At 48.2% G+C, this 23,877-nt stretch overlaps 1 protein-coding gene across 1 annotated transcript; it reads right to left on the bottom strand.

The window, feature by feature from the left end:
- Positions 1 to 11: 11 nt before the first annotated feature.
- On the bottom strand, positions 12 to 21,882 carry LOC110472355 (alpha-2-macroglobulin-like protein 1). The gene is made up of 35 exons (XM_077781283.1): positions 21,824 to 21,882; positions 21,021 to 21,204; positions 19,953 to 20,115; positions 19,352 to 19,404; positions 17,383 to 17,403; positions 16,729 to 16,900; positions 16,244 to 16,328; positions 14,819 to 14,930; positions 14,414 to 14,528; positions 13,908 to 14,017; positions 13,240 to 13,407; positions 12,783 to 13,013; positions 12,060 to 12,123; positions 11,549 to 11,694; positions 11,117 to 11,266; positions 10,723 to 10,875; positions 10,056 to 10,140; positions 9,155 to 9,269; positions 8,410 to 8,635; positions 8,159 to 8,285; positions 7,469 to 7,590; positions 6,941 to 6,995; positions 6,227 to 6,310; positions 5,094 to 5,270; positions 4,872 to 4,953; positions 3,942 to 4,098; positions 3,656 to 3,730; positions 3,063 to 3,225; positions 2,455 to 2,669; positions 2,106 to 2,321; positions 1,878 to 2,002; positions 1,501 to 1,591; positions 722 to 790; positions 267 to 369; positions 12 to 141 (listed from the first exon to the last, which is right to left on the bottom strand). The coding sequence occupies exons 1-35, from the start codon at positions 21,880 to 21,882 to the stop codon at positions 101 to 103; spliced, it is 4,314 nt and encodes a 1,437-aa protein (XP_077637409.1). The 3' UTR covers positions 12 to 100.
- Positions 21,883 to 23,877: the final 1,995 nt, after the last annotated feature.

The following is a 23,877-nucleotide window of genomic DNA, read 5'->3' as shown; positions in this document are numbered from 1 at the left end:
CATTGCCCTTCCTGTGTTTGCTTATATTCAATGTTTCCCGCCCAAGACCCACCATTTCTTGATGCCACTGTTGGTGTCACACAGGAATTTGCTGCCTACCTCAACTACAGACAGCATTGTATTCAGCCAAGGCTCGCTCCTCTGCAAAAGAAAGGAAGAAGGAGATTACACATGGATGCACACAGAGAAGACTGCATGTCTCTTCCCAGCCAGAGAATCAGGAACCCAGCTCCCCACCCACAAATAGTAGGAAATCTGCAACCCACCTGGCTGGTAGTAATCATAGATTTTGATGCTGGCTGGTTTCAGGTTCTTCACCTGAATTACTTGTTCCAGTTGCAGAATAAAAGTCTGAGATTCATCGTTGAGCTAGTGGAGATGGAAGGAAATTAGCAAGGAATAGGAGAAAAAGTCACAGCATCTTCATCTTCCCTTATTTGAATTGTTTCCTGCACTATAGTTCTCTAATCCATTAGAGATTCTAGACTTTAAAATGGAGTATTGTGTGAGGAATTGCACACAATATTGTGCTAGGAATTTTCACAATATTGTTTAGGAATATTCTAATCTAATGACAATGAAATTGGGCAAACTTCCTCTGCCCCCAATTCTACCAGAGTTCTTTTCTTACCTAGACTAGTCTCAGGCTTCTCATACAGCTCCCTGTCCTCTGACTTTTTGCTCTCACTGTGCCACACCAAATAATTTTGTTCTCACTTACCTTCTCCAGATAAATGTAGACCACATTAGCTTTCACTTCTATTTTCTTAACAATTGTTCTGTTCTCCAGCTAGGATAAGAAACAATAATAGAATGAAATGTGTGAGTATTTTCCTTAGGGATTCCTGACCTGACAGAGACAGTGTTTTGGTGAGGGGAAGGTATGAGCTGGACTCTGTGTGGAACTGTGCATTTCTCAATGGTTATATCTTTGCTAGTCCCTTTTGGACATCCCTTGTGAGCATCTCATGTATGAAGCACACTGACCCTGCCCAGGGCAGAGGAATCTCCCCACTCTGGGGACCAAAGGCTGTGTGTGTAGTACGTATTATTGATATGTTGGTCAGCAAATGGGTGCAGGCACCAGTAGAGATTCTTATTTCACATCACTGAGTGTTCAACTGCTTTTAAAGACCTGCATGGGGGCTGTGATTTAATTTATGATTTAATTGGAAAACAAAAGAATATTTTTAGCTAGAGATAGAATATCTCTGAGAAATCCTGTCTTAGACTTTCTGACAAACAAATCCTGGTGTCAGCACACCCAGCAGTACACTTTGTTCCTGGCCCAAGTCCAGACACTGGCAGTGGGAGAAGCTGAACCACCTCTGATCTCCCTTGGGGGGGCTGTAAAAAAACAAGAGGTTTTGGTGCAATTGCAACAGCAAAGGTCTCCTGCAAATTTAGCTACCACCTGGCCTGGAATCAACAATTCTCAACAGGAGTAAGCAGGCAGGATCCATTTACCATAGCTGGGTTTCCTTCTTCCAAAGTTCTTACCAACATTCTGGATCTGGAAGTCATGATGAATCCGGATAGCAGGGAGACCTCTATGATCACCATGTTGGATGTGACTCTGCTCCCGATGTAGCTGGAGAAGAAAAAACAGACAGAGAGTCTGACTCGCTGAGGACAGTGCCCTCCCAGCCTTTCTTCCCTCCACCACCACACTCTGAGCCAGGTATCCCTCTGGGACTGGGGGCTTGGCAGCCACCGCTCCCTCTCACAGGAGTTAGCCAGCACCCTCCACCTGTCCGTTCACCCTCTGTCCTGTTCACCCCACGGGCTGGGTGTCTCCCAGAGCCCTGAGCCCTTCCTGGCTGCTGTTCCCAAGCTCACTCCATCCCGCTGGAGGAGAAAGCAGCCCTTGGAGGCACCTGGCGAGGATGCGGGCGGTGAGGATGCGCGGATTCGCCTGGCTGCAGTTGCTCAGCTCTGTGCTGACACGCAGCGTGAAGATCACAGGAGTCCGTGGGGAAAGCTCGTGGTACCTCAGCACTGTCTGCAGGGTAAGGGCCAGGAGCAGAAAAGACAGGCCAGGCATGATCTCATGCAGGAGAAAAGAGGCAGAGTCCTCCTGCCCCCACACTCATCCACCCCCTCACCTGAGCGGAGACACAGCTGCTGCCGTGGGCCTGCAGCAGGAACTGCGCCGGGATCTCCAGCAGCGCTGCCTGCTGCACCAGCAGCCGCTTCTGCCGGCTGACCTGGAATGCCTTCCCCAAGGCCCTCGGGGACCTCACCCTCACCACTGCCTGGCCTGAGGTGCTGAACGTCCTCGCTGCGTATTTCGCCAAGGCTTGCAAGGCAACAGCTGTGTCCTGAGAGGGAGAGAGACAGTCACTCCTCTGAAAGCATCAGCCGTAATGGAACTGTCTTGGAAGAGGAATTCCTCAAGAGGACTTGTGCTGCCAGCCTAGGGTATGAAAGGATCCACGGGGATCTGCTGGTTACCTGGGTGGAGGCAAAACCCCCGTAGGCATTTTGCTGCCGCGTCAGCCAGGCCACAATGCCAGCTGCAGTTGTCATGTCGCCGGCGTGCACCCGTGGCTTGGAGAGGTACGCCAGGAGCACGTAGGCTGTCAGCTCTATGTCCACTGACTGAGTGCCAGGCCAGAAGTCAGTGGAAGCTGGAGAGCTTGGCTTGGGGCTCCAGTGGATTTGTCCTCCTGCAGAAGGAAAAGGATTATGAAGGCTATTTAGGGAGGACATAATTTGGGTTTTCAGAGGAAACAAACCCCACAGTGCTTTCAGGGCTCCTTCAGTACATTCGCTATACTCAGGCCAGGATTGCTTTCTTGAATTTATTCTCCAAGGCTTCACCTTGTTTTAGCTCACAGACTCCTATCTCCTCCCTCAAAGGGATTTTGAAATCCTCCAGTGTGAGGAAACAATTTCTAAGTCACTCTCATAGTTTGTGAAATACCTTATTGTATTTTCAGTCACACAATGCAGTTATTGCAAAATACAAGGAGCATCTTATATATAAATATATTATATATCAATACATATATCATTTTTGACTGCTGTAGCTTGGCATACATTACTCCAGCAGGCAGCACCTGATTTGATGGCCTGTTCCTCCAGTTTGTACAGCAGCTCCTGGGTTGTCTCATAATCCCCAGCCAGGGCAAAGGCATAGGCCAGCAAGGCTTCTGTGTAGATGTTGGTGATGTTGTGAACCACCTTCTGCAGGCAGTGGAGAGTAGTCTGCATCAGCTTGCCCTGTGTTGGGAGGAGACATGTGCCAAACTCTGACAGGGGTGAAATAGAGGCTGGGGAACTATTCTATTCTATTCTATTCTATTCTATTCTATTCTATTCTATTCTATTCTATTCTATTCTATTCTATTCTATTCATTTTCCCAATGTAGGTCCAGAGAAACCCATTAATTTACAGACTGTCTTCAGAAAACAGGCAGTGCAGCCCTGGTGTGCACTGGGAGCCATTGCCACCAAGCACTACTGCATCAGGCCAGTTTCACAACACCGGCTCTTTTGAGGAATGACTTCATCATTTGACCAAACATTGACTCATTCCTGGAAGTTCCCACCCAGTTCCTAGCCTGGAGAACACCAGAATCACAAGCTGGCATAGCCCCATGGTGGTGCCCAGGAGAGCAGGAGGGAGCAGGAGCAAGCTGAGTGTGCTCACCTGCAGTGGCAGACCCATCTCCAGCAGTGCTGCAGCGACATAGGCCCCCAGAGAAATGTCATCATCCATGCTGCCCTGTGAGGGGAACACATCTTTCACTCTTACAGGGTGTTAGGAGGACCCACTCCTCAGAAGGAAAAGCATTCCTCTCATGTTTTCCCCCTCTTTAGGACTTGCACAGGTTACAGAATGACTTTCTAGGATCATTTGAGATCCCACAGTCTTCTGCTGTCAAAAATCTCTCCAGCCATTCCCCAGCAGTGCTACCTGCCTGGCCCACCTTTACCTTCAGGGAGGAGTGAAAAAAGTTCCCTTTGGTGGCAAAGCAGCCACTGGGGAGCTGGTTTTGCTCTAACCAGCGTAGGGCATCCTGGATGTTCTTGTCATCTACATAGATGTATTTTCTGGCTTGGCCAAAATTCTTGAGTACAAAAGCTGTCAACCTAGAAAGAGGGATGCATTGTAAGAAAAAGAGGTAAACAAAAAAAAAAGACAAAGAGACAGTCAGAGGTCTCCTGGTGCTTGTCCCTGAGCTAGTGACATAGTAGGGGTGCAAAAAAGAGTAATTTTCATAAAGAAAGTCAATCTAAAAGTGGAAATGGTCCACAGGACCCACCCCAGTGGCTCCTTTCCCTGCCTCTGTCTCTACAGATATGCTACTTACATACTACTTAGTAATTTCACAGGTGAAAACCCTCCTACTCCTTCTACTTTTACCCGTTCCATGTTATCACCCCCAAATTACTAGGGACAATCTGGAATTCCCCAGTTTCTTCCTCCCTTCCTTTCTCCATTCATCTTAGCCAAGCACCATAGATGTATGCTGTGCCAAGGCAGCTCCTCTTCACTCACGGAGGAGAAGATTTTTTTATTGCTCTTACCTGATTTTTTTCCAGACATGTGTACCCCTCTTGCTGCCAGGCCACCACTAGCATGACCTGATGCTATCTGTGGGCCAACAGCAGTGGCATAGAGACAAAAAAAAAAGGTCTTTCATTCCCTGGGACCACATCTTTGCTGTTCCACTTTCCCAGAAATTCTGCTGCCCTGCCTGATTGCTTTTCCAAGTTTTCCAAGTCTGCTCAGACTCTTCCTGTCAGGGAGTTTCTTCTGTGTCCATCCCAAAGAAGGAGCATCTTGTCAGCTTTCTCAAATACATTATGTCCTCTGACCCAGACAGGAAAAATCAGAAGTAAGAGATGTTTGCAGTGCTTACCAAGTGTTTCCTTCTCCATCCTTCTGCCCAAAGAAGCTGTAGGAGCCATCTGTGTGCTTGTAAAGAAGTTGTGTCTGATACCCTGGGGAGATGGGAACAGTGATTAATAGGGCACAGTAACACAGAGGGGACAGTGCTGACAGAGTGGGTGCAAGGGCAAGAGTTACTGGCATGCTGGACACAGGGGAAGGCAGAGGCACAAGGTGGGTCTGTTGTACTCACCACTGCGCAGGAATCCTGTTGCCCTGTCCTTGATCTCGGGGCTCAGCTGCCTCGTCTTCTCCAGGTACTGCAGCACATAGACAACGGGGGCAAACAGCACCATGTTCTGCTCCCCACAGCCGTGGGGCAGCTGCACCAGGTGGTCCAGGTTCTGCAGTGCCATCCCCATGAGGTCACCTATCCAAGGGGGTAAAAAGCAAAGGACGTGTAAAGATTATTTGAGGTGCTTTTTCAGCCAGGCAGGGGATAACAGTGCTTTATCTCAGCAGGGGGAAAGCACTGGAGAAAGGAGGAAAGAGGAGTAAACAACTGAGTGCAAGATGGAGAGTGGCGACTGTTTTGCCTCTTTCCAGCTTGGCATCATGACAACTCTATGGAGTGTCTGGAGATAAGTTCCCTTGTCAGCTTTTGCATTCTGAAGAGCTCCAGCTAGAACAAATACTGTTTGCAAAAGGCTGTCAGCAGAGCTGTGCCTGCTCAATCTGTGTCACATAGACAAGCAAATATAACTGCACTCAGGGAAAGGTTGAAATGCCAGGTCTTTAGCCAAGCCTGTTCTACCTGGCCATATGTCAAGCATCAAAATGTGAAGAAACCAGAAGGGGTGCTAGTCAGATGGTGTGAAGGTGTCCATACATCCTCCAGCCAGTCAGAAAAGCCTTGTGTTTTTACCTCTGTTGGGTTCTGTTGCACAGTATTCATGGCTATTTATGCCAGGCCTGGCTTCATACCAGTCTGGCCTGCAATACAAATAGATGTATTTAATGGTAGGTATGACCAGTCCCAGTACCCTCTCCAAAGTTCCTTTGCAACTTTATAATGCTGAGAAAGATTTCTTCTCTCTAGGAGCTTCTGCTGTAGCATGGTTTTGAGCTTTACTGTTTGTATCTACACAGAAATAGCCAAGGTCCAAAGTCTCTGCTCCAAGGTCCTAGCTAGAAAAAGGAGGATTATTCTCCTGTGCAGATTACTCTTCCCATGAAAGCCAGAAATCTGAATGCCTGGTGTTTGCAGGGAATAGAAATACAGCATGCACTCTTTTGGGCAGTTTCATGTCAAGTGGATCCTCTGACACCAGAGCCTTGCTCTGACACAGACCAGCAATCTGTGAGCCCACAGGAGAAGTCACTTACCTGTGACAGAAATGGAAGCCCTGGCAGATGCCTTTACTGCGTTGTTAGGGAGACGAAGGGACACGGGTTCCTCAGCCACGTTTCCTGATAACAATAGGATAAAAGGTGCAGCATGAAACACCAAGCCAAAAGCCCCTAACTGGAGAGACAAGACTGGCCCAGGTAAGTGGGACACTGCCTACATCCCGCTCACACCGACTGTCCTGGGCATGGCACTGAGGTGCATTGCCTGGAAGCTTTTCAGATTAGGCCATACATGAGAGCTGCTGGTGGGGCCAGGGGCCTGCCAGGCTTCACTTCAGCTCAATTCACTTCACCTCAGAAGGCTCACAAGGATCACAGCTGGACATCACTCAAATCGAGGACATCCTAGCAAGATTTGCAATGCTGCAGGGACAGGGTGGGAGGGTTGGAGCACCTCTCACTGGTGACTGTTGAGCCCCAGGAACATCCAAGAGTTGCACTGTGGGAAGGAGACTACAGAGCAGGTTTTTGCCACTAACACTCATCAGCAAATTCATGTAGGACAGCGCATGTGGGAGTAATATTTCTTATTCATTTGTGGCTGATAGGAAATGAAATTTCCTATGTGAAAAATAATTTCAAAACATTCTGTCATGAGATCTCCCACAGTTTAATTCTACTTTCAGGTATAATTATTTCAGGCTGCAGAGCCCATTCAGTCTGTGCACATACCTCCTCTCAGGCACATACCTCCTCTTGGGCACAGAAGGGAGCTGTAGGACTTCTCCACTAACACACCCTCTGGCTGCCAGGGCAGAAACATGCACATGGGATATGGAGAAACAAAAATACACATAAAATTCCCAAATGACAGCAATATTTCAGAGAAAGTTCAAGTCTGAATTCAGAGGTCAGGGACTCCAGCTTACTCATTTTTGGCAAGTCTGCCTGCTTCACTGCACAAAGGATCAAGAGTAAGCCCAAAGGACAGGGCTCTCTGGCCAGTGAGCACATACAAAAGCTCAGGTACAGCATGTGTGGATGAAAAGCAGGGAAAGGTACAGGGAGAAACACAGACTTGGGAATGCAGCTCAAGAAAGTGTACTGCAAGAATAGGCTTGGCTAGGTCCTGGGAGAAATAAAGTGAACTAAGCCACAGCTTTGGTATGCTTCTGCTGGCCAAAATTTGAGGTGATAAAACTATTTAGCCCACCTCAGTGTGCCTTCCCCCTTGGGCAGGGATGCCATAGACTGAAATGAGGCTGTTCTCAAACTGACCTGGACCAGCAAGCGTTTGGTCAGTGTGTGCCTCCCCCTCACAGCAGCTGGCAAAGGCTTCCTGCCCCTACACCGTGACGTGGTGTCCAGTACCTCTGTCCTCACTGAGATGTTCAGAGTCCCTAGCAAATAAATTTAACAGAGTCCTTTTCTTATACCTGTGGACAAATGGAGTAAACTTTTTTTAACCAATAGTGGCCTGAGATGCTTTGGGTTGCTGGTCTTCATGGCCTCAGTGGCTTGGCCAGTGAAGGTGAGCCAGACGGTGTTGACAGACTGTTCAGACACCCTGAGCATGAGAAAGCTCAGTAATGTCTCACCAGCAGTGACTTCACTGACTTGAACAATAGAGGGTCCAGCAGCCCTTGGACCCCAGCATACCCTTCCTATTGCATATGAAGCATAGGACCAGCGACACAAAATTCCCCCACCCACATCCATGCAGTCTCCTCCTCCCCAGCTGGTCTCACAGCCCTCTCTTCAGGAGTTCCTGCCCTCTCTGTCTAAGAAGAGAGAAGTCTGTCTAAGAAGAGAGAAAGAAAGCAAACATAATGGATTGCTTGTTTGCACCATTAAGGACAAATCTCAGGATTCAGAGGAGACCTAGCTCTGGCAACTTCTCTCGACCTCCCATACCCTTTCATTTCAATTTTAGGGCTCCCCATCACCAGTCCCTTTTTGCTGCCATACCCAGTTGGACTGCTGTGACATTCCACATGAAGGTCTTGGACTCCTCTGCACACAGACACTCCTTGTCTCTGCAAGTCTGACACGGCTCCACCTGGAAGTCTGAGGATTTAGCCAGGGCTACCTGGATCTGAGGGAATGACAAATGCAGATGAGTGACTGGGCAACTCAGGTGAGATGGCACGATGAGCTCTAAAACTGGAGGGCAGAGTAGGCCTGTCCCACACAGTGTTACCTGTGGCACAGGCACACACCTCTATGCACTGCTGCAGGTAGCTGAAGACAGTGGCTTTCATCAGGAAGGTCTCCCCACGGATGACGGAATATGGCAATGTCATGTCCACAAAGAAGGACTGAACTGTTCTGAGACTCATGGTCGGGGCAAGGCTAAACCCCCTCCCAGCCAAGCAGAACATCTTGACTTTCCACTCTGCAGCAGCAGCAGGTGCTGTGACTGAGACATTCCTGCTGCCATTGGAGCTGAGAGGAAGAGAGAACTTGCATGAAGAGATTCATCTGCTAGTGGAGAGGGTGGAGGTGCAACGAGGAGTCTCATGGCCCTGCTGAGGGAGGTGACACAAGTCCTCATGCTTGGATCAACCTCTGCTGTATTGCCAATGACTTTTGCTCCAGTGGCTCACAGCAAGGCATTTCTTAGCAATTTTTTCCCTAGAGCCATAAACCTCCCTTAAATGCCATCAGTAAAGGATTTATGTCCTTCTGAGCAAGACACTGCCCAAGCATTCCATCTGTTCCAGCTGTGTACACTCATGGTGGTTTTGTCTGGAAGTGTTCTCCTGTTCCTTAAATCTGTGTACACTTCAGTTCTGCACTTCAAAGTCTACGAGTTTGACACTCTACAAATGCAGGGAAGAGCCACATAATTTGCACACAGAGGTCTCTTTGCACCTCTTTCACAAACTCAAGTCAGCCAAGTCTCTATATCTCTATAGCAAAGGGTCATCCTTCTGTCCATTTGTAAAGTCAGGACTCACTTACCCAACAGAGTACACATTCCAGATCCAAGTTTCAGGGAAATAGTGGTGAAATCTTCTGTGAGTTGTAAATTGGGGTTGTTCCTCATTGATTGTTTGGTCTTCTGCAGAAGGCACCCCTGAAGGAAAGAGTAAGGAGTCCCACCAGAGTGGGAGAGGTGAATCTTGCCAACCATAGACAGTCTAGCAGTGGGGCTGGAGGCAAAGCAAGCAGTAAGAGAGACATATGAGAGTCTGACAGAGGAAAGCACAAGGGACTGGACTGATTTCATGGGAGAGATTAGAAATGAAGGGAAAATAGAGTGATAGCAGAAGAAGCAGATTGCAGTGAGCTGATTGCAAGGTTTCCAAGATTTGGTTAGACAAAGCCCTTTCCTGACTTGACCTAGAGTTGTTGATTAAGAGACTGAGAACCTCCAGAGAGCCATTTTAACCAACATTTCCATAATTCTGTGAGTAATAGTACTGTTTATTTGCTGCACAAAGCTCACTTTCCACAGCAAGCAATGGTTTAAATACAGGTAGGCACATGAGCCAGCTGAGTACAGTTGCACTTGATAAGTGCAAACTGAGACACAGAGGAACATGGCTGTCTCTGTGGCTACAAATGGGGACAGAAGCTGGGTCTCAGTACAGCCTGAGGAATGGGAATAGACACTGGGAAACAGATCCTGGGCCTCACTTGGGTTTGTCTGTGAGGAAAGGGAGTGTCATCCTTTAGTGTCAGGGAACATCCAAGCAGTGACAGCCTTCAGAGCCCTTTTTTTATGGAGACTAGGTCACTTCTACTGAAGTGAGTCTGGTGGACTGTGGCAGCAGCACCTGGTACTCATAAGAGAGACAACATCCACCACCAACAAACCCCAAAGATCTCATGTCTCAGGTAGGCTCAAAGTGCATCTCACCTACAACTGGCTTCCTATCCATCCGACGGGAGCATTGAGGGGGCTTCTTGATTACAAGGTTTGAGAACACTTTCAGTCCCATGTTCTATTAGGAAAAGAGGGAGGGCAGGGAAGGCAGAAAAGCATCTGTGAGTAGGGAAGACTGACTGATGATCTTCAAATTACTCTAGAAACCATGGGGGTCAGGACAACCCAGTGCCCAGGCAGCCCAGAGCAGTACTGGCCCAAGCAGACAGAGTGCTGAGGGAGGCATGGAGATCTGCCCTAGAGGTCTGCCTGGTACCTGCCCAAAACAGTGGCAAAGAGCAGCTAACAACTAAGCCATGCCAACAACCCGTGGTCTAACAATTTGGATCACTCCCTCTCTTTTCTCTAATACTGTAGACAAACAGTACACAGCCAGGACCTCGTTCCTTATTCCCATTCAAGTCCAAAAAAATGGAGTTTGCTGGTCCAGGATTTCATCGCCTTGCTTTGTGCACATGTGGAGGGAAATACAAGTATTCCTGCTCAGTGGAGTAGTACATCTTTTGAGACAACACAGTTCAGTTGGGACAGACAGCAGGGTCTGTCTGAAGGAGAAAAGGCCCTCTCAGACTGCTTGGGGAGAAAATACCTCAGATGCACATAACTGCTACAGCTCTGGGAAACATCATGAGGTGATTACCCGGAAGAGGTTGAAGATGTCAGGCTGAAAGGAATGTTGTGGCCTTCCTCGTTGCAGAGATGACAAGGACTGAGGCTGCACACAGTGATCTGAATGCTCTTCTACTTGGGCAGGGTATCCACGTTGGTAGGCAGCAGGGAACAAACCATAGACCTAGGGAAACTCACAGGCAGGGAAGGATTGAGCCAGGAGCAGATACCTCCAGTTACTTCACTCCATCCTCCCTTAGCATGCACACCAATTCCTGTCCTTCTTACTAGGCAGGCCTTGCTTTCTCCTTCACACACAGACCTCCTCATTCATTGGCCTCCAGCTCCCCTTGCCACAGCCCCTGCCTGCCTTGCCCAGCTCATCCATCACTCCTGAGGTTTTGCCTGGTTGCACAGACACTCACCATTTGGCGGGTCAGCTCACGGTCTGGTCTGGTGAAGAACAGGTTTTCATCCACTGCCTGGACTGCACACAGGGAGCCGGGCGCTGCCTGCAGCTGGAGCTGCACTGCTGACCCTGCGTGAACTTCTTTATCTGGGAATCCTACCTTGACCTGGAGCCACACATCGGGAAAGGAATATGAAAAGGAAAGAGGTCTGAGGAGGGTGACAGATGGCACCCTTAGAAAGAGGAGGACTAGCTGGAATCTCCTTTGCTCAGCCACTGCTATCAGAAGTCACTGCTGAAGCTTTCCTGGTCCCTGGGAACTGTGCTGCAGGTACCCCTTCTATCTCTTCTGCCCAGTTCTCTCTTGGAAGGATCTAAGGGTCTCCTTCCCTCAGGCCTCCTGACTCCTGCTCAACAGCTCTCCCCCAGCCACAGAGGTGAGTCTCACCTGGTTTTGGAAACACAAGGCAACATCCAAACGGATGCTGTCAGCTGTGACCCCTCCGTTGGGGAAGATGGCGTATACCACTAAGGAAGGTGATGGGGACAAGTCGGCAGAGAAGGTCAAAGGGATGGAGAACGAGCCCTTCAACACTGAAGAAGGAAAGGCAGAATATTTTCATTATAGGCCCACCAACACCTTCTTTTTGTGCTATATAATCTCAAAATGTCAAACCAATTTCTGCCGGTGCACTGTCTGCCCTCTCCCTCCATTCTCTGACCCATTCTCCCTTCCCTCTGACCCATCTTCCCCTATATCCTCCCAGTCTCTCTTCTCATCATTGTTTCATTCTTTCTTTTTGCCCTCTTCCATATTTGACACAATTGCTTCCTCAGCCTCCCTCTGTCCTGTTTGCTGACTGCTCCAGGCCAATAGATTGAGGGAATTTGGAAGGAACTTTGGCAATTCTCATGACCAACCTAGAAACCAACTTGGTGCAACTGTTTCCACGACTTACTGTTCAGTTTCCCGATCTGGATATTCCTCTGGCCCCTGACAACAATTCCAGACTTGCCAGTGACCTGCAGGAGGAGGAACATGGGATGAGCAGACTGCTGTTTGCCACCAGAGTGCATCCACACTTATCTATGTGCATCTTGCTCTCAAAAGCAAAATAAAGCCCCCAAAATTAACTGTGGGCTCAATCCAATCCCAAACTTGAGGAGATTTTCAGACATGACAGTTGGGAGGAGAAGCTTTAACACAGGAGTCTCTGGTCTAGTCTGTTCAGTGAAGACAATGGATCAGTAGTGGCTTCACTGCAGACTGGTGAGTGATAACTAAAGTGTTTCTCCTCTAGTAGGCTGGCCTCCAGAACAGACCAAAATCCATTTCCACTGAGCAGCTGTTTGATAAACCAGAGTGCAAAAGGGATACCCAACCAGTTTTAAAGGGAGAATAAGCTTCCAGCTGCAGCCTTGGCAGAGGCTAAGGTGGGGATGGGCTACAAAGACAGAAACCTCCTCCTTATCCATGGAGGTAACTGTAGCTCTAGCACCAGGATCAGGGTGATCAGGATCAGGCTGAGCCCTACCAGGTGTAGCATTCACCCAGTCCCCTGAGAACAAGGTTTAGCTGTCATCCCTGCAGGGATGACCTAAATTATATCCTGAGCTTTTCACTGAGGTCTGGTCCTATCAGTGCAGCCTTTCCCCCCAGGTTATCTACTACCCTTACTCACATAATATGCGAAACTTATACGGCTGGTGTCTTCTCCCAGGTCATCCCTGCTGAGTGTGAAGGTCACCTGGATGTTCTGCTTCAGCCCACAGGGCAGTGTTTCTGTGGGTGGGTGTATGTCCAGGAAGCTCTTGGTTGTGACATGGAAGGGCTGCAGGTGATGGTAAGCGTTCGTGTAACTGAAGTCAGTCCTTCGAGGAGCGCGCATGAACTCCTCCAGTGTGAACCTCCCCTGACAGGGCACAGAGACACACAGAAATTAAGAGTTTCATGCTTCAGTGCTTTGTTAGGCTGTCATCAGCTTGGTTTGGGAAAGGCTGTTGGCCTGGTGCCTTCCAACTGGCTCTGTGCAGAGCTGTGTGGTGAGCCCAGGCCTGAGCTGGCAGCAGGGCTGCAGGGCAGGAGGGGAAGCACAGGTAGAGCTCAAGGACTCTCACATATGCAGAAGTGGTGTTTACCTCCAAAGAGACTGATGAGCTGTTCCAGGCAGTTGTGTCGAGGTTGAACGATGCTATTCCACTGTCATCTGTGATGTACGTTTTGATAAACCGACGCCTCATGACCCTTATCACAAGATAAACCTTCCTGTTCTTCATACCAGTTCCATAATGATCCTGAACCTTAATCTGGTGACAACAGGGTGAGGCAGGAAAGCCATAGTCAGATATTTCTTCCAATGTCATACCTCAACCTTCCTATCTCTAAAAAGCACAGACCTTCCTGTGTAGGTCACCTACTGACTTCAGTCTGGCCCCAGGAAGACAGGAGAATTGCACAGCTCCCTCATCTCTAATGTGAAGTTGAGCATGGTTCAAATCTGTCTACTCCAAAAGGTGTGTGTGGCTAGAACATGAGGAGTTTCTCTCCTAGCCTGCAGCTGAGACATCCTTGCATCCCAGCATCCCTGCTGAAACACCACTCATTGCTCTCAGCAGATGCTGGAAGTGTAAACACAACAGAGAACCTGAAATGCAGCAACTGTAGCTACACTGGCAAGCAATGGGACACAGTGCAAGGTAAAATACTCTGTCTGAGGAGCAGAAAATGCTTTGGGTCAGCTAGATCTATTAGATATCATATTCTTTGGCAAATGAGAGGCAGCAAAAAAGCAAGGGAAGAAAATCACCTTCCCCCTGTATGGTACTCCAGGGATGTAATATTCATTGGGTGTCTCAAATACTGCCCTTGCAGCTGTCCTGGAGATGAGGATTTGGCTGGAAGTGTTGATCTGCACCCCTGTTGGAATGCAGAGTGCAAGGGAAGCAGGATCAGTACCAGAGGTGACTAGTGCACTGTAGTTTAATCTCACTTTGTTATTCCCAACCCCTCTTAGCAGTGTCCGTAGCTTCCTTCCCAACACCATCATTCTTCAAGGTTTGGAGGCCACTCCTGTGGCAGCTCCTTCTTTAGTTAAGCTGTCTGCAAGCCTCCTTGTAGCCTCACGGACCCACACCACTCATCCAGCTCCCAGCCACTCCTCATCCTCCTACTGCTGGGAGAGTAGCTCTCCATGCCCATGTGGTGATCCCAGCAGCAGGGAGGAGGAGAGGGGGATGTGTGCACTCTCTAATCCTCAAACCCCAGAATGGTTCCTCTTGCCCCTGTACCTTCCCTTGCTGAGCCCCTGGGTACCTGTGCCCATCTCCAGGAGAGAGGCTTCTGCATAAAGTTTGTTGTCTTCCTCGCTGGGAGTCAGATTGAAGATTGATGTGCTGACAGAAGGGGTGAAACACCCATTGCTTGCTGTCTGCAATAGGGAGTGACAGGTGTTATTTGGTGCTTGGGAGAAGGGAAGGGGTCAGAAGTACAAGGGATCAGTCATTCTGTCATAACTATCGACTACTACAAAAAATAATGCAGAACTCATAAAGCACTGGAACATGTTCCCCAGGGAGGTGGTGGATGCTTAATTCCTGGAAACATTCAAGGTCAGACTGGATGGGGCTCTGAGTAGTTCGTTCTATTCACTCAGCCCTTGACACTTCATCCCCTGAGGTGCTTCCTTACTGCCCATACACCTTCTAGGATTTTACTCACGGGACCGCTGTATTCCCTACAGATGTCCTTGCTGGCATTCTGGGGCCACCTCCTTGCTCTCTGGCACAGAGTCACGTGCACGGTCCCTCGCACTGCTTTCCCAAAACTGTACCTGCAGGGAAACACCAGAGGAGCTCCTAGGCAGAGGCACTGCCTGCTCTGTCCAACACATCGCTCCACACAGGTGCCTTTTGTGACAAAGGTCTTACTGCAGCTGGCAAGCAGGCAGGCACAAATTAAAATAAAGCACTTTGAGTACTTTGGGAGTGCAATAGCATGGTCTGGCATCCAACAGATGTAGGAACAAAGGAACAGATGCAGAAATGGACAGGAGCAGGCCCACACCCTCTGGAGCTCTCCCACTGCTGAGCACTTGCTGTCCTAGAATTGCAGGCACACACAGGGAGTGGGCCTGATTTATCCACTTGGTGAAGATAGTTTGGGGGGTAAAGCAAGCAGAAATGGGTGTCCCTGCAGACAGCAACAGCAAATTGCAGTAATAGAGCCACAGAGTGACCTCAGACTTGCCTCACTATGGGTTTGTCTCATGATCAGGGCTCTTGTTTCCATCATCAGACCTGCTCTGCTGATTTAGGCATTTAGGTATTTCCTCTGCCTGCTTTGCTGCCTTTTCTTGCTTTGGCCCCTCTCTGACTTGCCCTTTAGAGCAATGCTCCTTATGGTATCAGTAAAAAGACGACATCTGTGACCCATCCTGGTGATGTAGAGTGGTGTGTACTATTTACTGCTACAGCCTCATATAACCTGATTGTAACTGTCCCAATTAATGAAAAATTATGTCAGACCAATCAGTGGCAAAAAGAGACACCAAAGGTCTCCAGACAATGCAGCCCCAAATAAAAATGAGCTCACCAAATTTTGAGTGCTCTTGAGCTCATTGTCCTCCCTTCTTTGTGTTTATACTGTCATAGGTTTTGCCCTCCTTCCCACCCTCATCTGCTCATTTTTTGCTAATAACCACATAACTAGAGAAATTTATCCACTGCTTCTAAGAAGGTTATAAGTTTAGCATCACGTAAGTGAGAAGGAAAGGCATAAACTGCTACAGGAATGCCAGCTCCTGTGCCTTTACCTCAACATGCCTGTCCCATATCTGGTAAGTGCTTTTCCCACATGAGATCTTTCAGTACTGAACAGACACATCTTCCAGAGGAGGGTATCTGTTGCCTAGGGCAAGTCTCTCTGTAGCTGGATGTTCTCTCTCCTGTGTAGCTCAGGTACCTCTTTCCCAAGGAAGAAGCCATTAGCTTGATTCTTGAACTATTTGGGATTCTTCTAAAGGAATGGCTCTGTTTGATCCTTCTTGAGCCACCTCTCTTTGATGGATTGAAAATATAGGAGACATACGGAAGGAGAGACACAGTTTTGATGGAATCTTTCCTTTCCCCTGAACATTCTCCTTACCTGCCACACACTTGCAGTGGGAAGGTTTTATCTGAAGCATAAATCTGAGCTGGTCCCTCGAAGAAAACATCAAACTTTTGCAACACTGGAACAAAAACCTCAGAGTTACTCCATCAAGGGCAGAAGTCTACCTGGGCACAGGATCACAAAAGGGAAGAGTACGTTCCTATGAAGGAATGTGTTAATGAGTTAAAAGCAAGCATTAATTAACAGCAGGGAAACCAAAGAAAGAATCCCTTTCCCCCTGCCCCCCAACAGTCTTGCAGAGGTCTTTAATGTATTCTTAATCTGCCAGAAGGTACCTTCTCCAGGAATCTCCAGCACAATCTCCCTTGTGTTCATTTCTGTTATTGCCCATAAATTTGCATTCAGTCACAGCTCTCAGGCAGTAAATCCTATTTTGCAATATTTGGCTTTACATCGTTATACAGACAAGCAAGCAACAAACAAGCAACTTCTTCCATCCCTTTCTTCATTCTCCTTACCACGTTCCTCCACCTTAAAGGTACTGGACTGGACTGAGCTGGACCTAAAGGACTGGGCACTGATGGTGTAAGTCCCCAGGGAGAGCTCATCAGCTAACTGGAAAGAGAGATCTGCAATGCCCTGTTTTGGTCTCACATCCAGCCACTGGCCAATGCGGTTTTGGTTTGGGTCCTGTGGTGCAAGGGAAGGAAAGAAGAGGCAGTCATCAGCAGTGCTGGCTATTCTCCACCCAGAGCCCACTGGATTCAAAGGCTTAGCAGACATTTCAGAGGCTTTCACAGGTTCCTGCTGGTTTTAGCCCAGATGGTGATGCTGGAGCACCAACAGAGGTGAACCCAACCCACCCAGGTTTACTCTGCTCTACACAACCACGGAAAAAGAAGGTATGGAAGGTTCTGACATTTAGACCCTCCAATCTCCAGTAAAGGTGAACTATAAAAATTAGCTAAAGCCTGGCCCACATTCCTGAATGTAGAAATGGATGAAGTTAGACCATTTGTATCATCAAGTCTTGTTAACAAGAAGCATTTGGACAGAGAATGTGCATGCATAGAGCCTAAGAAAAGTAACTTGAACTATTAAGACAGCATCCTAGGTACTATCCATACTGAAATATCTTTCCTCATAATACCTGAGGAGTCTGGAACACCCACCTGGATTTCCACCATGGAGTACTGCAAAGCAAACAGACATCACTGTCAAAAACTGGCATGACACAGCAACTTGTATATAAATTTCTCTTACCCACCCAGCCTCTGTACTGTGACAAACATTATGATACAAGAAACTTGATCCTACTGCAACCAGGACAACTGCTTTAAAATAGTAAGGAACAATAAAAATTTATGCTATTCTTCAGATTTGCTTTTTGATACGTGAATATTTATGATGCATTTTGATAGGTATTGAACAACCATAAAGGCTAGAATTTGCTCCAATAAAATGGGGAAGAGTAAGAAGACTCTCAAATACCATCCTCCCAAGTTCACAAATATTAAATGGCCTCAGTATGTAACATATATCCCAATAATTAGCAAAACTGCATCACCTATAGGAAGAACACTCAGAAAATCTTCCTTTAAAATCCCTGACATAGGAGGTAAAGCTGGAAATTATGAATTAGTGCTGACTGCAGCTGACAGTAACAGGGAGGGACAAAGGAGGACACATTTCAGCCCTTCTAGGCACATTAATTCTCTGTTTGTTCTTATATCACTTCATCTATCATCCAGGCAGTATTGGTGAAGAGCCTCTAATATGGGATCACAACACATAATAAGGCAGGAGCAGGGCTTGGGAGAGTAACCAGACTGTAAACATCCAATTTACATATAATTCACATTATTCATCATTCTAAGCTTTCATACAAGTTATCAGAGGCAACTCTGTTTTCACTGAAATAAAAAAAAAAAAAGTGCAGAATAAACTGCTGGTGAACAGCATCCATATTAACTTCAACTCATCTACTTTACAATCTAGGTATTATACCTTCTATGCTGCAGTGCACTCAAGCCTTTATAATAGCTTTGGCTAAACGCAATCTCTTTGAATTTTCATCACAGCATAATTAACAGTAACAGTGTTAATTTGTTTGTATTCACACATAGATATCAAGCCTTTACAGTCAAATATGTACATGAACCAATTGTAGGCATGGAAGCAAATGTATTGTTTATATTTCATTATCTTATTAATATAAGATATATGCCTCCTCTTTGTTGGGGAAAAAAAAGAGTGTTTGATCCTAGGGCCTCACTAATAGCCCAAGAAATAAGAAATTAAGTCAGAAATAAAGAAGCTGGAAGGATCTCTCCCTTTATTTTAGTCTGGAAGGATTTGGTCCAACTCCCCTGCTGTGTGCCCTTCAGTATTTTAATTGTCGTGGCATGAATTCCTGTTGGCTCTCCCTAAATTGCTGGAGGACTGAGGAGTGAAATAGCTATAGCTGCTGGCTGCAGATATAATTGCTTACTGAAGAATGGCACTAGCCTTGCAATTTCCTGGCCACCACATATGTAAGTCTCTGGCAACTTCTCACTCCCTTGACATGGGGACAATGAGCTGCTGCCAGCAGCCAGTCAGTATAATTTGGTTATACTGTTTTCTCTCTTCTTTTTATGATCACTTCCTGTGTATCCTTCCCCATATTAATTAATTTTTCTTAAAATGTTTCTGCTTGCTTCAGGCTCTCCTGCCACCCTCAGGTGCCACACACTGCACAAATCACTGAGTTTCCCAGAGCTGTGGGAGGGGGTCATCAAATCTGGTGATGTCTGTACACAACTTTGATAATTATGGCCAGCAGCCCACAGACTGGTCCCCAGAAGCCCCATCTGCTTTTTTGGCAAGGGCAGGTGCACTCAGGTAACTCAGCTAGCTGGAAATGCTGGCACACTGCCCAAATACCATCCAACTCTCCCATCAACCAGCAGCCATCCTATAACAGCAACAGCAGAGCCATCAGCCAACAGGAATTCCTGTTCAAATCTTGTTGACTCAAGGGTTGGCATTGACCACCCTGGGTGCTGGGACTGTCCCAGTCTTCCTGGCATGGGGTTGGTAGAGGAAGCAGAACCATCTGAAGTCTGGAGACTTCCTTGCCTCCACTTAGACAGGCTTTACCTTGCTGTTAACAGGAGCAAAATCTTCAGTCAGTGTCACAATCCTGAATTTCACTGGAGGGAGAAAGTGGAGTAAAGCACATTACAGACAGAGTGCACGTGGGAACGGACTTTTCCCACACTTGTCTCACCCCAGAATCACAGCCCCACACCCAGCCCTAGTGGCAGCCCCGTGCCTGCCCTGCAGCCCCTCTCACCCTTTGCTCAGCCCCACTCAGCTCTGCTTGCCCCAAACACGTGGCAGCAGCACAGCTGCTTCACAATTTAGGGGTTTTCCCATGGGCTGCAGCCAGGGTTACCCTTACATTTCCTTCTCTGCAGTGTAGGCAGACCAGTCCCACTGGCCTTGGCCAAGAAGACCATGTTCAGGTCTGCTCCCTTTTCCAAGCCAGCTCTGCTCCCAGAGCATGTGAGGCCTCCCCTCCCAGGCCCCTCCTGCTGCTAAAACATGGGATACCTCACTGCAGCTCTCCCCTCTGTCCCCATGGAGCCTACACAGCACAAAGCACTCAGCGCTCCACTCACAGGAAATTGAGAACAAATCCTGGGAGGGTCAAGGCAGGGCCACTCTCAGGCCATGTGTTGCTCCATGTGTTGCTCACCTGTCTGGCCTGGATTATAGATGGGCTTATCCATCTGAATGAAGGTGCCTGTTCCAGCCCTGCGGATCAGGACCTTTTTCTCTTCACTTGCACTGAAGTAGTGGCCATTGGAGATGCTCAGGTGCACAGTGGCCACCTCCTGGCTGCCTGCAGGTCGGGGCACCTGGACACAAAACAGGAGAGCCACCAGGTTAGCAGGCATCAGAGCAGTGCTCTTCTCGCTTCTGCTGCACTGCAAGGCCAGGCTCTTTGCCATCTTACTCTGGAGGCCAGCACAGGGTGCCCCCTCAGTGGCTGAAGGCTGTGTTTGTGGAAGCACAGGGAACAATGCTTAGCAGCTGGGATAGACCTTGGACAAGAGAAAAAAGAGTCTATTCTGACACAGAAATTTTGTTTACTCCTTCACAGGACCACTGTTAGAATCTGCATGGAGCAAGATGGAGAAGACTAACTCAAGGGAAGAAAAGGTCTATGGTGATGAGAATTCCTAGAGTGTGAGGGTCAAGAGACTGAAATCCCATCTTATTATCAGTGCAAACTAAGAAAATGAGGATCATGAGTTTGGCAAATAAGGAAGATTTATGCTGAGCTTGTGTGTACACCCTCCCATGACTTTCCTAGTCCTCCAGGACATTTTCAAGCCCAGAAAGAAAAGCTTGGGAAGAAGAAGACATGAGGGAAGCTGTCTGAGATGAGGGGTCTGGCTCTTTCTGCATCACAGATTCACAAACAACACGCTGTGACAGTGCATCCTCCTCAGGGGAGAGAATAAGCTGTGTGACTGCCATTTGGGTGCTTCTAAGCTATCCACCCTCCTCAGAGCTTTGCTGCCTGGCCAGGCAGCCTTTCCTCAGTGTGCCACCAGGGTATCCTACAGGAAGAGTACCATGTGGACAGACAAAGACAAGCAGCAAAGCCACAGGGCTGCCACTAAACCCTCCCCCTGATTGTGCATTCACTCTTTTCCATGCCCTCTTATCTTCTTCTGTCTTCCTCATTCTCTGTTTCTTTGGTGATGAGCACGTTGTGAGCTGCCAGCTAGGGGTCCCTGCCAAGAATGACTCTGACCTGAAATCTGGTGCACTCGAAGATCCAGTCACTCCGGACGACCTTGCGGTACAGGCTGAGGTTGCCAGATGGGTGCACGAGAGTTAAGGCCACACGAACAGGCTTTTCAACACCACGAAGGTCCAAGCATGCCCTCTGGGATGAGGGGTAGGGCAGGGCAGCTGGAATGATGATCAGGTACCTCCTGCAGTAGGGGAAACAAGATAGCATCACATCCCGGGAGCCCTCTTACCCACTCTTGGCACTAAAAGGCTGGCCTGAGGCAACAGGAGAGTTTGCCATCTCTCTGAGATTAGGAGGTGCTGTTCTACTGGAGAGACTGGGACAGATTGCCAGAGTGTGAACCTTGCATGGGGCAGGATGGAAGGTAAAGAGTTCATTTCAGATAAATACAAGATGAATACTTTCAGGTGACAGAACAGAATTTGCTCTTCTTGCTTTGACATGGCTCCTCAACTACCCTGACAGCAGATTGGTTCCTGCTTATCCATCCCCTGCCTTGCAGCCCTTTTCATTTGCACTTCACTTAATCCTACACCTTTCCCTTCATCCCACCTCATACCTCATATCCCTCCCTCTTGTTCCCACCACCAGTGCCCACCTAGCTCTGGTACTGCAGAGATATCCATGGGAGAGGTTCTCACCTTCAGGAGGACCCTGCTTTCACAACAAGGCTCTGCACCCCACCCCATGTCCAGCCCTTCCAGGAGGTGACACACAGAGTCCCATACTCTCTCCCTGCTGTCTTGGCCCCTCCCTCAGCATCCACAGCTATAATCACTAGATTTTTAAATGGCACTTACGGTTGTGCCACTATCCCCAGGGTGTAGAGCAGGCAGCTCAGGAGGAAGGGAATCCACATTTTCATGGGAGAGCCCCAAAGGGGTGGATTCCTTGGGAGGCCTGCTCAAGAGAGAAAGTAGGGTGCTGCTCCTCTCCTTCCAAAGTCTCCAGGACACAGACACAAAGCCAGAAGGTTTCCTTCCCTCCACCTCTTTCCTGGATTTATAGTGCTGCAGGCACAGGGTTGTACTGTCCAGGATGTTCCCCAGCCAATCCAAGTCCTTTTGGACTCCAGCCTCACTGTGCCTCTACTCCCCTATGGATGGACCAACATCATTCAGACAAATGTGCCTTTTATTTTGCCAAACAGCAGCCTGTTTCCTGTTCACTGCACTGCCCCTGCTCCCTGGGCCAGTTACAGCCTAAGTCCCATTGTTTTGCCTCCAGCTGGATTGTCCCATGACCCCTTGGCATGTGCACCCAGCTGGAGCTCACTGTGAGCTCTGTGGTCATACTGTCCCCCGGCTTTCTGAGTCTGTAGCACCCAAGGCAGGTCCCAGTCCTGAAATGGAGACCAGGCTTTGTACAGATTCAGGATATCTGCATAGCTCACTGCTCCTTCACAGAGGAGGAAAGCACAGGGAGCAAGCAGAGCTGGAGGCTTCACCTTGCTTCTGCCCTACAGATATTTCAAGTTTCAAGAGAAAACTGAACAGCTGTAACTTGCCCCAGCTGTAACTTAACCCAGCTGTATCGCATTGCTCTGTGCTCCAGTCCTGGCCAACCTACTCACACCCTCACCAGTGGAGGAAACGAGGGCTAAACATTGGTCAAAATCTGCATGGCTGAAGTCCTACAGGGTCTTGCCTAGCTGTGCTCGAGCCCTAGGTGATGGGAACATGCACTATCTGGTCTGGGGCCTTCTTTCCACATGCTAATTTTATATATGTTAGTCAACTGATTGTACTGAACTTTTCCCTCAGTATCTTACCATAATTGGAAAGAGAATCTGGTTCTTGAAACTACTTATTCCCAAAATAAGGAAGTTCTTCAATCTTAGTATCAAGGTAATTTCATATCAAAATGTACCACATTCTTTGGTACCAAACTGATCTCTTAAAGATGTAGGGCTTAGTAATATTTTCCTTTTCTTTAGTACAGGCTGACCATAACAAGAGAACTAGGCTTTGGGGCTTTCTTTTACCCACTCACGCACACACACACGTAATGGGCAGATACAACCCCTCCTTCTCCTTTCCCTCTCCGTGGGCTTTGTTCAGTCAGAGCTGCTGGTGCCAGCAGTTGGAAAAATGCATAAATGCACCTGGACAAACAAGCAAACAGGAACCGGAGCAAGAATGTGAATCATTCTGACACTAAGATGCCCTTCATTTCTTTCCATGGGTCTCAAAAAGTACAGGCAGTGCCTACTGAACAATCCCAGCTGACATTTGTTTGTTCACAGTAGATCCACAGCAATTCCAGGGGACAGCCAGATCCCTCATAGCAGCACAGGGGCTCACAATGGCAAAGGTATTGAGCATCCTGACTCCCCTGACTCCAGCAGCTGCTTTGTGAGAACAGACATTTAAACACCTCTGAAGTTTTGGGCTTGGCGCTGATTGGAAAACTAAACCCTGAGCACCCAATCCAACCTAACTCCCAATGAAACAGAATTAAATAAATGTAGGAGCAACAAAAACAAACTGGCAGGCTTGGTGTGTGTGATTCATATGCTTCAGTCCTATCTCCATCTCCTACTACCAGCAAAGTGACCAGTTGCTGGTGGGCAGGAGGCACTGGGGAAGGGATCACCTCTTAGCAGGGCTCTGCACCCCCCAGGACTTGGTGACAGGGCACACAGTACCTGGGTGCTGTCCCATGCTAAGATCTTTCCCCAGCCCACAGATCCATTCATCAGCTGGCCCAGAGACAGGCAAGAGGCACGTCCATAGTGGATCTGTGTCCCTGGAAGGCAGCAGTTCTCAGTGCTCAGGCAGTGAGCTGATCACAAGCTAAATGGAAGGATGCACACCATCAAGCTCCAGCCTGGATCACCACAACCCCTCAATTT

Source organism: Lonchura striata, chromosome 2, assembly GCF_046129695.1.
Source record: "Lonchura striata isolate bLonStr1 chromosome 2, bLonStr1.mat, whole genome shotgun sequence".
Lineage (NCBI taxonomy): Eukaryota > Metazoa > Chordata > Aves > Passeriformes > Estrildidae > Lonchura > Lonchura striata.
This window is presented reverse-complemented; position numbering and strand designations above follow the sequence as displayed.

Excerpts from the sequence above, each read along its gene's own strand:
- LOC110472355 (XM_077781283.1), bottom strand. The coding sequence starts at position 21,882 with ATGTGGATTCCCTTCCTCCTGAGCTGCCTGCTCTACACCCTGGGGATA. Across the intron at positions 16,901-17,382 it reads ACTCCATGGTGGAAATCCAG|GACCCAAACCAAAACCGCAT; the intron begins GTGGGTGTTCCA and ends CTTGCACCACAG. Across the intron at positions 3,731-3,941 it reads TTTTTCACTCCTCCCTGAAG|GGCAGCATGGATGATGACAT; the intron begins GTAAAGGTGGGC and ends TTCCCCTCACAG.